Source organism: Artibeus jamaicensis, unplaced genomic scaffold (assembly GCF_021234435.1).
Source record: "Artibeus jamaicensis isolate MK-2021 breed Jamaican fruit bat unplaced genomic scaffold, CSHL_Jam_final scaffold_369, whole genome shotgun sequence".
NCBI lineage: Eukaryota > Metazoa > Chordata > Mammalia > Chiroptera > Phyllostomidae > Artibeus > Artibeus jamaicensis.
This window is the reverse complement of record NW_026522042.1, coordinates 13,744,118-13,757,214: the sequence shown is the minus strand read 5'-3', so window position 1 is coordinate 13,757,214 and position 13,097 is coordinate 13,744,118. Positions and strand designations below refer to the sequence as shown.

Genomic DNA, 13,097 nt, shown 5'->3' with positions numbered 1-13,097 from the left:
AACCCTCCTGCACTGTTTGTGAAATTGTAAATTGGTGCAACCACTGTGGAAAAAGTATTGTTTCTCAGAAAATTTAAAACAGAACCATCATATGACCCAGCAATTTCACTTCCGGGAAGACATCCAAAGAAATCCAAAACACTAATTCAAAAAGCTATATGCACCCCTATGTTTACTACAGCATGATTTACAATAGCCAAGATATGGAAAAACCTAGGTCCACTGATGGGGGAATAAATAAAAACAGATGTGGTACATACACACAATGGAATATTCCTGAGCCACAGGAAAGAATGGAATTTTGCTATTTGTGACGACATGGATGGACCCACAGGTATTATCTAAGTGAAATAAGTCAGACAGAGAAAAGACAAGTACCACGATTTCACTTACATGTGGAATCTAAAAAAATAAACACACAAACAAAATAGAAACAAACTCATAGATACAGAGAATAAACTGATAGTTGCCAGACTGGAGGGGAACTGAGGGTTGGGTGAAAGAGGTGAAGTAGTACAATGGGCAGTTACAAAGTAGTCACAATGGTGTAAAATACAGCACGGGGAGAACACTCAACAGTATGACCATAACTATGTGTGGTGCCAGGTGGATACCAGATTTACTGGGTAGGTCACCTCCTAAGTGACATAAAATGACTAACCACTATGCTGAATACTTGAAACTAATACAATATTGAGTACCAACTGTAATTGAAAAAAATGTTATTCATATAATAGTCATGAAGATGTAAATACAACATAGGAAATATAGTCAATAATATTAAACAACTACGTGCAGTGTCAGATGGGTAATAGATTTATTGAGATGAGCACGTGGCAAAGTACACAAAAGTCTAATCACTATGTTGTACACCTGAAACTACTGTAATATTGTACAACAAGTATAACTAAAACATGAACTTTTAAGAAAATAAAGAATTACTTTAGCCCTGGCTAGTGTGGCTCACCACAGTGGACTGGGTGCTGTCCTGTTAACTGAAAGGTCACTGGTTCAATTCCCAGTCAGGGCACATGCCTGGGTTGCAAACTAGCTCCCCAGTTGGAGACGTGTAAGAGGCAACCTATCAATGTTTCTCTCGAACACTGATGGTTCTCTCTCTCTCCTCCCTTCCTTCCCTTTCTAAAAAAAAGAATAAATATCTTTAAATATATATGGAAGAAATAGATTTTTCCCCAGTAAGATTAAAAAAAAAAAAGGGTTATGGAGTCAATGTCATTTCCAGGGGACCCAGCTCTATCTCCCTCAGAAAAGATCCTGGCTGGGTAGCTCAGTTGGTTAGTGCCTCATCCCAATATGCCAAGGTTGTAGGTTCAACCCCTGGTCAGGGTATATACAAGAAGCAACCAATGAATGCATGATTACATGGAACAACAACAAACTGATGTCTCGCTCTCTCCCCCCATCAAAATCAATAAACAAATAAAAATTTTTATGAAGAAGTCCTGGCCTTGAAGTTAGGCCAGAAGGACAGACACCCTCCCCCTAAGTTAAAATAGGAGATGGGGCCGGGCAAGATGGAGGCGTAGGTAGACACACTGTGCCTCCTCGCAAAACCAAAAGAAGGACAACAACAAATTTAAAACAGAAAACAACGAGAAATGACAGAAAATTGAACTGTATGAAAAGCCCGACCAGCAAGGAGTTAAGCAGACACATTCATCCAGACCAGTAGGAGGGGTGGAGATGGGCAGCGGGGTGGAGAGGACTCGCAGCAAGGCGACTGCTGACAGACCCGATGAGGCGGCGGCTGGCAGACTGGGGGGTCCCACATTGGCGAGTGGGTAGACCCCGAAGAACAACTGGGGAGCGAGACACACCTCACAACCCAGGGTCCCAACTCTGGGAAATAAAGCCTCAAACCTCTGATTGAAAACACCTGTGGGGGGGAGCAAACACCTGTGGGGGTTGAGGTGGCAACAGGAGAAACTCCCAGCCTCACAGGAAAGTTAACTGGAGGAACCCACAGGGTCCTAGAACATACAGGGACCCACCCACCCGGGAATCAGCACCAGAAGGGCCCACTGTGGGAAGCAGGGGAAGTGACTGAAAAACAGCAGAGAGCACAGCAAGGGGCACTGTGGCCTCCCTGACCCCTGCCCCACATACGGCATCACAACGCAGCCACGTGGCTTGCCCTGCCCCCGTGAACTCCTAAGGCTCCACCGTAATGCATAACAGGTGCACCAAGACCAAAAAAAAGGCCCAAATGAAAGAACAGATCAAAGCTCCAGAAAAAAATACAACATTTAGAAGAGATAGCCAACCTATCAGATGCACAGTTCAAAACACTGGTAATTGAGATGCTCAAGAATTGGCTGAATATGGTCACAAACCAGTGGAAAAAATGAAGGCTATGAAAAGTGAAATAAAGAAAAATGTACAGGGAACCAACAGTGACAGGAAGGAAACCAGGACTCAAATCAATGGTTTGGGCCAGAAGGAAGAAATAAACAGTCAACCAGAACAGAATGAAGAAACAGGAATTCAAAAACATGAGCAGAGGCTTAGGAACCTCTGGGACAACTTTAAAACATTCCAACATCCAAATCATAGGGGTGTCAGAAGGAGAAGAGGAAGAGCAACAAATTGAAAACTTACTTGAAAAAATAAGAAGGAGAACTTCCCCACTCTGGCAAAGGAAATAGACTTCTAGGGAGTCCAGGAAACTCAGAGAGTCCCAAAGAAGCTGGACCCAGGGAGGAACACACCAAGGCGCATCATCATTACAGTAGCCAAGATTCAAATGAAGGAGAGACTCCTAGAAGCAGCAAGAGATAAGGGGACAGTCACCTACAAAGGAGTTCCCGTAAGACTGTCAGCTGATTTCTCAAAAGAAACCTTGCAGACAAGAAGGGGCTGGAAAAAAGTATTCAAAGTCGTGAGAGGCAAGGACCTACATCCAAGATTACTCTATCCAGCAAAGCTTTCATTTAGAATGGAAGGGCAGATAAAGTGCTTCCCAGATAAGGTCAAGTTAAAGGAGTTCATCATCACCAAGCTTTTATTACATGAAATGTTAAAGGGATTTAGATCTAAGAAAAAGAAGATAAAAAATATGAACAGTAAAATGACAACAAACTCAGTTATTAACAACCTAACCTAAAACAAAAATAAACTAAGCAAACAACTAGAACAGAAACAGAACCACAGAAATGGAGATCACCTGGAGGGTTATCAGCAGGGAGGGGGGAATTGGGGAAAAGGTTCAAAGAATAAGTAGCATAGATGGTAGGGAGGAAACAGACAGGGGGAGGTTAAGAAAAGTATAGGAAATGTAGAAGCCAAAGAACTTATTATATGTAGCACCCATGGACCTGAAAGGGGGCAATGTGGGTGGGGAGGGGATGTGCAGGGAAGAGGGGAATAAAGGGGGGTAAATGGGACAACTGTAATAGTATAATCAGTAAAATATATTTTTTAAGAAAAGGCGATGGGAATACCAAAGGTGAAACAAATGGTAACTACAGGTGTTGAAGAGGTCAGGGACCTTCTGAAGCTTCCTGATTTGCAGCATCGAGACACAGGAGCATCTGGAAGCCTGGCACCTGTGGTGCACCAACTACGGTATGCACTTTACATGGATCTTTACTTGTCCTAGAGTCATTTTGGAGGTTCGGAGGCTTCTTATAACTCTGCAGAGAATTAGCAGTATCTATAAGGACTGTTTGAAGAAGACCTTGGCATTGGCCTAAAAATAGGAAGTCAGGTGGTAGTTCAGGTTTCCAGATTTTCCAGCCAGGTGGGCCAGGGACTACCCCCTTCACAGCAGCCCCCTCAAAAAAAAAAAAAAAAAAAAAAAGGTTGGCATATTCAGGACAAATGCACTGCATTTGAATGGAATGTTCAATAAGCTCAGCAGATAAAGTACAAGAGGGTCAAGAAATACTAAAATAGTGAAAATACACAATATTTGTCAAGACCACTATAAATTTTGATTCCCTTTTTTAAGCTAGGTAAATATTCATTTGCATTTGTTCAGTACCACAGAGCTTTCAAAGTCCTTACACATAGGCCACTTCACTGGACCCCTACAATTTAGGAATTGTGGGACAGCCCAAAATGTGGGCCCATTTTGCCCAGGGGAAAACTGAAGATCCAAGAATTCAAATCATCTGGTTTATCCTGGTTCTTCTACCTAGTCAAAGGCAGAGCTGGAAGTCAAGAGCAGGGATCCTTCTGCTGCAGCTCCCCACGTCCCTACTGCACTTGGCACACACTCCCACTAAAGTCAGTCATTCTTTTACTGAAATCATTTGCATGTCTATCTTCCATACAGACTGGATGCTCCCCGAGAATAAAAATGCTTTGTCACCCCACCGCCTGGCAAAGAGACTGTCACATAGGTGTTCAATAGCTGACCTGAACGAAACAGACCTTAAACCTGTTTCCAATTTTTATAAACAGCATATACATATGAAAATTAAATGACAAACTCAATTCAGAGACTGCACTGAAATTTAAGTTCAATTCTTAAATGTCATCTCTGAACTTATTTTGTTTACATACTTAACAATAGCATTTAAGAAACTGGAACTAAGAAATGAAAGCGCAGTAAAAATAGACATTAGCACTTTATTTGTAGTCCTTAAATTTCCAGTCCTCCCAGAGGCTAGTGGGTGTGGGAACACAAAAGTCTACCTGCAAATTATCAACCAACACACACTGTTTTGATCAAAAAATTTAACTCACAACTTACCACAGTTCAACATGCTACAACTGTTCCTCCAACTACTGAACAACAAGACATTCCATTACCTAAAAATTCTTATCAGAGAAAAAGATTTCTAATCTCAGCTAAGCACAAACTTTGTATTTTCAATATTAATTTCAGTGGTTCTCAACCTTTTTTATCATCCCTAAAAGAGCTTTTTCAGACTTGTTTCCTAATTACTCTCTCCCCCATGAAACTTTAGTAAGATGGATACACTGTAATAAATCTGTTTACATATTTATGGGTATCTATGCTTTATACATAAAAAGGGCAAGAACTTTTCACCACCACCACCACCCCGAACCAATTTTCACTCCCTTAAGGGGTAAAACTGCCCTCATTGAGAATATAAGATTTACTTAATAAATATTGAGTGGTAGCTATATGCCAGGCCAAGATACTCACTATTAAACATCAACACAATTTAGTTTTGTACTTTAGTATGAGAGTTTGACAGAGGGAACTAAAATGAAATCAGAGACCTTCTGCCTAGTGTTTGTACCTAGACAAGGGCTCGGCTCAATAAATATTAGATGAATGCACGGAAATTGTTAGAATTATAGATGTGGTAGTCACAGACCTGTGAACACCATTTAGTAAGACGGCCAGGGTACAGAAATGGTGGCTTCATATCTCAAAAGAACTCAAAGTCCAACTCACTGCTACCCTGAAACCTGGAATTTTCCAGTCAATTTTCAGGAGGAAAAAAACCAAAGCAAAGCAAAAACTTAAACTGAAACAAACGGTTGCCATTCAGTAACCTTTAACCTTCCCGTTCACCACATGCTTTGAGTATCTGAAGAGAGCTACGTCTTCTTCCTCTGGGAAAACACACACACACAAAAACACGCAACTGAAAAGTGTTCACGGTTTCTAAACTCCATCTGTTAACCCCAATTTAAGAACTTCTCCAATAAAGAAATATGTAAACTAAATAGTTTTAGGTTTAAAAATGTTATTTTTTTCATTTAAATATAAGTTTTTAAGTGTGTACTGAACCAGAACCTTTCTTTTCGGTGATGTAATATACCTTAATATAAATTGTATTCACGCAGATAAGAGGTTTACCAAACTAATAATAAGAAAAACAGGTTATATAATATCTAAATTAATATAAGTTAACACAGTTCCGTATCATATCTAAATTAAAACCTCAATGTTCACTAGAACTACAAACATCAATTTCAAAATAGCCAGCTCCCCTCTTTGGTACATGTCACTACACTTGTTAAACAAAAGAAACGCAGGGACAAGCATAGTCTCTTGGTACCATTCTAAAAGAAGACTCTCAAGAAAATAAAATCCCCTACACAAAGACCGCAACGACTCCAAATGACACCACGCATGCACTCCAATTAATAACACGAGTTACGCAGGTAGGAAGTAGGGAGAGTCTCTGCTTGGACAGGAAGGAGCGCGGGGCCGAAAGGCTGACGTAACAGGAGGAGCGTGATGCTGCCTCCCTGGGGTCCAACCTTTTGGCATCTCTGGGCCACACTGGAAGATGAGTTCTCTTGGACCAAATATTAAATACATTGTGGCACGTAATCACAAAAAAAATCTCATGTTTTAAGTAAATTTACAATTTTGTGTTGGGCCCATTCATAGCCACCCTGGGTTGCACGTGGCCAGCAGGCCACATGTTGGACACCCCGGCAGAGTATTTTTGAGACTTACATATAAGCTGACATATAAAGTAAATACACTTTACTTGAAAGCGTATTTCTTAAATATCAGAAAAACTCTCCAAATATTTCAAAACTGGATCATAGCAATTTCAAAGTAAAATTCTAAAAGATAATCTTGAATGATCCATACAGGGAGGCTCAGAAAATTTAAAGTTAATAAACATCAAATATTAGTATTTTGGCCCCATGCACTACAAAGGTGTTTCAACAGTATCAAGTCTTGTTTAAAAGGTATAATCAAATGATTAAATTAACATCAAAAATGAATTTTTTTTAGTTTCTGTATCTCTCATACTTGGGTACCTACTTTTAAATATACCTTAAAAAAAGTTCAAATCTTTAAAAAATATGAAGGGAATATAATTTGTATTATCAAGGAATCATAAAATTCCAAAACCTAGAAGCCTTTATACCTTTGTTATTCAAATCTTAGTACATTTTAAAATACTGAATATTTATTGAATGTTACTCATCAAGTTTGACATGCATAGATGATGTATATGACTGCATGTATACAAAGGAGAATTTTTTTTAATTGTACATCTTGATAAGTATTGTATTTAAAAGTATTGACCTTGGGAAACTTATTTCAAAAATGGAACCCATCTATGGGATCGATTTTTGGAGTCAGTTTAAAAGCCACATAAAAGTCACTTCCTTCATTTTAAACGTGAGTATTCTACCCTAAGTGTATATACTTGGGGTACACACTTAGGGTAGAACATAAAGAGTGAAAATACTGCATCGGGGTTCTTGTCTCCAAGCATGAGAAACGTTGGTAAGTGACTCTGGCTATCTTTAAAAACAAACTTCACTGGACTGTTTTTGAAGCTTACAAAATGGAAAGGTGCCTTCCAAACTGAGCAGGTGGAAAAGGCAGCGCCAGCAGACGCAGAAGAGCGGCTCCGAGATCCCCATCAGAGAACCGTGTGCTCCGGGAACACAATCAGAGAACAGGCTGAGGCACACACACTGCCTCGACTTTGACGGGTCTCAGAACCCCCACAGCCTGCTCTGCTGTGCGGAGCCAAGGCCTAGGGATGGGGTGCGGGGCTGCCTCATTGGACGAGTCTAGGTCTGGTTGCCCCACAAAAGGGAAGGGGTAAATGCTTCCACAGGACATCCTGGGTACACACCATGGGGAACGCCCTAAGGGAAATCTTGGTGGACAGTCAAACAAATGCATGTCTGCAACAGTCCAATCCAAACAACCAGGACAGAGGACTATTCCTCTCTCTCTTTAGAGAACGTTGAGGCTCAGAGAGCTTAAATATGTAAAACTGAGGATACACCTCGGGCTAGGACTACAGTACCTCCTTCCACTTCTGGTATTCCACGGACTCACTCTAAATTACACGTGGTCCTTTAAAAATAATCAAATCCAACCTTAAATCACTCTGATCTGCCACCAAGAAAGATATTTAGAGCACATGACACCACCCTGACTGGGTAGCTCAGGTGGTTGGAGTTGTCTCACTAAGGCTGTCGGTTCAATGCCCAGTCAGAGAACATAAAAGAATCAACCAATGAATGTATAACTAAGTAGAACAAATTGATATTTCTTTCTCTCCCCCTCCTTTCCTCTCTCTCCATAATCAATAAATAAATTTTTTAAATAAAAATAAAAGCACATGACACCAGTTATTTGAGGTAATTCTCAATGAGGCATTCTGAAAACACTCTGACCACTGGAGGCATTCACGGAAAAATCAAATACCAGCTGGGAAAAACCCCTGGATCATTTGCTGCCCCTCCCCCAAAACACAAACAAGATTACAGAAATGGTGCCAACCACGTGCAAGTTCATCTCAAGTTTAAGACTATCTGCCATTCTTATGTGGCCTCTGAAGATTTACTTCAATGTTTGTGTCACAGATGCTCCCCCCAGACTGAGCACAGGAATCTCCAGAAGGACGAAGGCATCTGTGTTTTAACAAAAGCCAAGAAAGGAAAATCACTGGTTTAAATTTTTTTTAAACCTGAAATGTGTACTTAAATTTAAAAAATGTCTTTCACAAAGACTTTAGAGTCAGCTGTAATAGATCATTGGAAGCCAAACAATCTGCTTATTGGAAAGCTAACCCTTCTGTTCAGTAAAAAAGGGAGGGGAAAACACTACTCAGGATATAAGCCAAAGTCACTTTTTAAAAACTGTAGATTGTAAATGTGTTAAAAGTTGGTAATTCGGTAAGAATAAACAAATGACAACCTTGCACAATATGAGTGAATCTCACAAACAATGCTCTACAAAAGCACGGCATAAATCAAAGTAAAAAAATCAGCAAAATTACTCTATGCTGAATTCTAAAGCCAAGCTACCAGTGACCTTTCAGGACTGGGCAGTGACTGGAAAGAAACCCAACAGGGCGTTTGGAAAGCTGGTCAGATTCTGTTTCCTGACACAGATCCTAGTTTTTAGATGTGTTCAGTTTAAAAAATTCACCATATTTATGATATTTGCACTTTCCTGTAGGTTTATTACTCAACAACAAAAAATGTTTTCAAAAAGACTAACTCTCAGCTTTTTAAAAAGTAAAAAGTAGCCCTGCCAGGTGTCTCCGTTGATTGGAACGCCATCCTAGATGCCAGAAGATCAGGGGTCAATTCCTGGTCAGGGCACATACCTAGGTTGTGGGTCTGATCCCCCGTGGGGGTGCATGTGGGAGGCAACCAACGGATGTTTCTCTCTCACATCAATGTTTCTCCCTCTCTATCTTCCCCCACTTTACTCCCCCCCCTTTCTAAAATCCATAAACATATCCTCAGGTGAAAATTTTTTTTAAAAAGCTGTGAAAGTAAAACTAATTTCACCATTTCAAAATTTAATTTATTTTTATTTCAAATAAGGTTAGCTCACACATACAAGGTGTGTCCACCACTAACGACCTGCCTCACCTTAAAATATAAATATTTTAAGATTATCCAATTATTACAAAGGTAGATTCTGAGTTTGCTGAGTTAAAATAATAAAAAAGCTAGAGCAAGTTTACTGAACTATATGAAGGATATGGCAAAAACAGGTTTACAGTTGTTTATATGGAAATATAATATTTAATAAATCCTAACATAAGAGTAAACTCTGTTCTGCACACTCACAACTGTAAACCTACTTTTGCCCCACCTTGTATTATGGCTTGAGTCTAGGACTTGTTTGTCACAAATTTAATAAGTTAAAATCTAATATTAATAAGCATAAATGCCTAGGCCCTAGGTAAGAGAGTTAACCCCTGCCCCCTAAAAACAGTGACACAAGGTGAAGACACGGGGAACCTCCGCAGGAGAATTACATGAATGCATGAGTTGACAGGGCTGGTTAGTAGTCTGAGAAGACATGAGGGACCGGAAAAAATAGGTAGGTTAATACCTGAATCTAAACCAATGCGAAATTCCAATCCCACCCATTTCCATTTCAACTCCCTGGACCTGCCTGCAGCAGAGGGAAGAAATTCCCTATGGTGCTTGTTGAAATCAGCAAGAAATGCTCAGAATTAACTAGTGTCTGGACTTTGGCCATGACATGGCAAAGTATCGAGACTCCTGACACAAACAGAACAGATGGTTCCGATTACTTGCCACCAAAAAACTTTTAAAGTATCTACATTTTCCGAGTACCATTAAGCTCCAACAAATTATGTAGGTCATCATCACGAAAACTCATCCCAGGGAAGTAGTATGCTGGTATGTTTTAGCTTAAACACTGGAGCAACACATAAAAAAACAAAAAGAGACTTATTTTTTCCCCCATAATTTCTCACTCAGAGTGACACAAAAGTCCAAAAGCTAGTTTTGGTTTTAGTATTTCTAAGTGCAGTTTTACACACAGGACTTACCCTCACAAGAAGTCTCAAAAACTATACAACCAAAATAACCACTCAGGAATAAGGATAACTTCTTTTCTTCACCTGGCTTTTTCTTTTTCTAAAATGTTACTTTGGTCCCAAAGAAAAAAGATGTTTATTATAAACTTAAAGAAAAACATTTACTACCAAGATTCTAAATGGTAAAGCAAAAAAAGGCAAGTTAAATACTTCCTAAAATGGCAATTCTAGGACACTAGATATCTAGTTTATTTTTCCGAAGAACAAAAAGAAATGCCATATACAGCCTAGGCCCACTCTCCAACCAGAGGAACATAACCTTTTGTCATGTGATCTTAGTAAAAACCTGAGCAAATGGAAAACCTAGATATTGCGAATGCTGTAGACAGTTCTATCAAGGCAAGCTTGAGTTCATTCGATTACTAAATATCCAGAGTCCACCAACGGTATATATATATATATAACCTCACCTATTATCTGATAAGTACTGATGAAGTAAGGCTAAGTTGTTTCATAAGAATTAAAATTTTTTGCCCACTTTCCTGGAATTGACAAAACACTCTTACAATCAAAACAAAACTTAGGTACTCCTGAAATAAATATAATTTTGTATGTCAACTATAATTTTAAAATAAATTTTAGGAAAAGAAAAATAACTTCGATATTTTTGTATCTCACTCTCAAAATGTCTGGTTTCCATGCTGAGAGAAAACAAGCTTCTGCAACCACCTTACCAAATACCATTTAGACTAACCATCTCTCCACAGTCTGGGAGTCTCTAAAAATCATTTTTGTAGGTAGAAAGGCGATAAAGCAATTACAGCAAAATGTTAATGACAAAACAGAAGATGAATACAAAAGGTCTACACTGGCGCATTTTCAACTTCTGTACGTGTAAAAATTCTTGTAAGATATATAGGTGGAAATCACCTTTCCAAGTCAGAACACAAAGAAAAATACTTATGGCAACTTCAAGCTACCTAAGGTTTTGAAGCCTTTCATCACAAACCTACCATTTCAAGCACCCCACGAAAAAGCCGTTGCTTAAGATGCCAATGCTTTCTGGAAAATAGTTAACTGATAAAATGTAAAAGCGACACTAAAATGATCTCTCACCCACAGCAAGAAAGTCATTTTCCAGTAGGTGTCATCAGGATTTTGTTGGATTTTTAACTTTATCAGTGAAACAACTTTGCCTCCATTACCATCTCACCGACATTTTTAAAAATTCCAAAGAGTACACCTTAAGCTTTTTAAAAATCTCCCAGAAAGCAGATCCATGGAGCCCCCCCAGGTCCTAAAACCTGCAAAACCCAGGTGTCCCGGGTGCTGGTGGTGCCAGGTGCTTCGCTGTACCTGGCAGTCTCCAGGTGAAGACGTTCACCTGGAGTCTGCACGGGCTCTCAGCCACGCTCAGAGGGGCGAGGAAGAAATGCAGACGCCCAGGGAGTCGGGATGAACGGAGTGATGTGAAAGGAGGGACGGAAAATCCGAGCCGTCTGAGCAAGGAGGACCTGGAAGCCCCAGGCCAGCTGGGCGCTCCCGGGAGCAGGGCTCGGAAGCTCGGAGGGCAGACGCCCGAGACACCCCGGCCTCGCGCCGGCCGCCCCCGCCCTGCCCGCACCTCTCGGTCCTTGAGGCCCAGCAGGAGCACCTCCTCCATCAGAGTCAGCCGCGTTTCCTTGGAATCGCCCTTGTCGTCGTCGTCCTGTTCGTCGCGGCGACTCTGCGCGTCGTCTTCGCCGCTGCTGCCGCCGCCCCCCGCCGCCCGCTCCTTGTCGGCGGCGTTGCGGGAGGCCTCGGTGCGCCGCTGCACCAGGCCCGAACTGCGCTGCGTCAGGGAGGTCATGGCTCCGGCCGAGGCCACGGCACCGGGCCGACAGGGACGCGGGACCTACCGGCTTTTCTCCCTCCTCCTCCTCCTCCCCCCGCGGCCCCGGCCCCGGGCTTCCGTGTTAAATCCGGATGCTGGGGCGACGTCCCTTGGCAGCCGAACTGCAGACACTCATGGGGAAAGGCGTCCGAGCGAAGCGGGCTGGCCGGGCGTCGGCGCGGGGCGACAGAAGTCCCTTCCTTCCTTCCTGCGGCCGCAGCCCCGCAGGCAGCCCGAGCTCCAGGCGGCGGCGCCTTCCCAATATGGCGGCGCTGGCTGACGTCACCAGAGGATGTGGCACCGCCGGCGCGGGGCTGGCCCAGAGGGCGCCGGAAGCGGTGGGCCTGGACGCGCCGACCGCGCCGCTCCCGACTCCTGGGCTCGCCGCGGGCCCTCTCCTTTTCCTCGGCGTCCCTTCGCCGCAGGGCCCGCGGAACTCCTTCCATGTCCTGTCCTCCCTCCGTCCGCCTCCCACTTCGCCTCTCAAGAAACCGTGGCTCGTCTCTGGAGCCGCAAATCGGGGGACGTGGCCTCGGAGGGTGCGCTCCTCTCAGCCTCCAGCTCCCCGGACGCCACCACCCTCGGAGTTGGCCTCGGCCCGGCTGGCAGGAACCGGCTTGGAGTCCAGGGTCCCCACGAGACACAGCAAGGACTGGGGTCGCCGCAGATGAGGGCGAGGGAAGGGCGCGCTCTCTGCCCGCACTCCCTGACCCTTCAGAAGCAGCAACCACCTTGAAATAGCGTGAAAGTGGACTTGTAGTGTTTTCTAGGTCTATTACTGTATCAAAGAGGTAGTTTTGTTTGCCAAACTTTTCGCCTTACCTCCCGACGTGTAAAGTTGACCACCGGGGCGCAGTGAGGACAGTTAGTGCTGCCCCGTGCACGCGCCCGTAAGGAACTTTATGGAGCGACAATAAACCTGTTCGAATTCCATGCCACGTCTTTGTGGACATTAAATCTCCCTCAATTTAATTACTAGGTTACAA

The 13,097-nt window shown here is 42.5% G+C and overlaps 1 protein-coding gene across 2 annotated transcripts in view; it reads right to left on the bottom strand.

Moving 5' to 3' along the window:
* GOLPH3 (golgi phosphoprotein 3) overlaps positions 1 to 12,364 on the bottom strand; it is a 37,276-nt gene extending 24,912 nt beyond the window's left edge. Inside the window, exon 1 of one of the 2 annotated variants that reach the window (XM_037128969.2) lies at positions 11,863 to 12,364. In XM_037128969.2, the coding sequence (XP_036984864.1) occupies positions 11,863 to 12,087 (225 nt within the window). In that variant the 5' untranslated portion in view covers positions 12,088 to 12,364. The remainder of the gene's footprint in view (positions 1 to 11,862) is intronic. The other variant, XM_037128967.2, reaches the window with a different exon arrangement.
* Between the last annotated feature and the right edge of the window lie 733 nt (positions 12,365 to 13,097).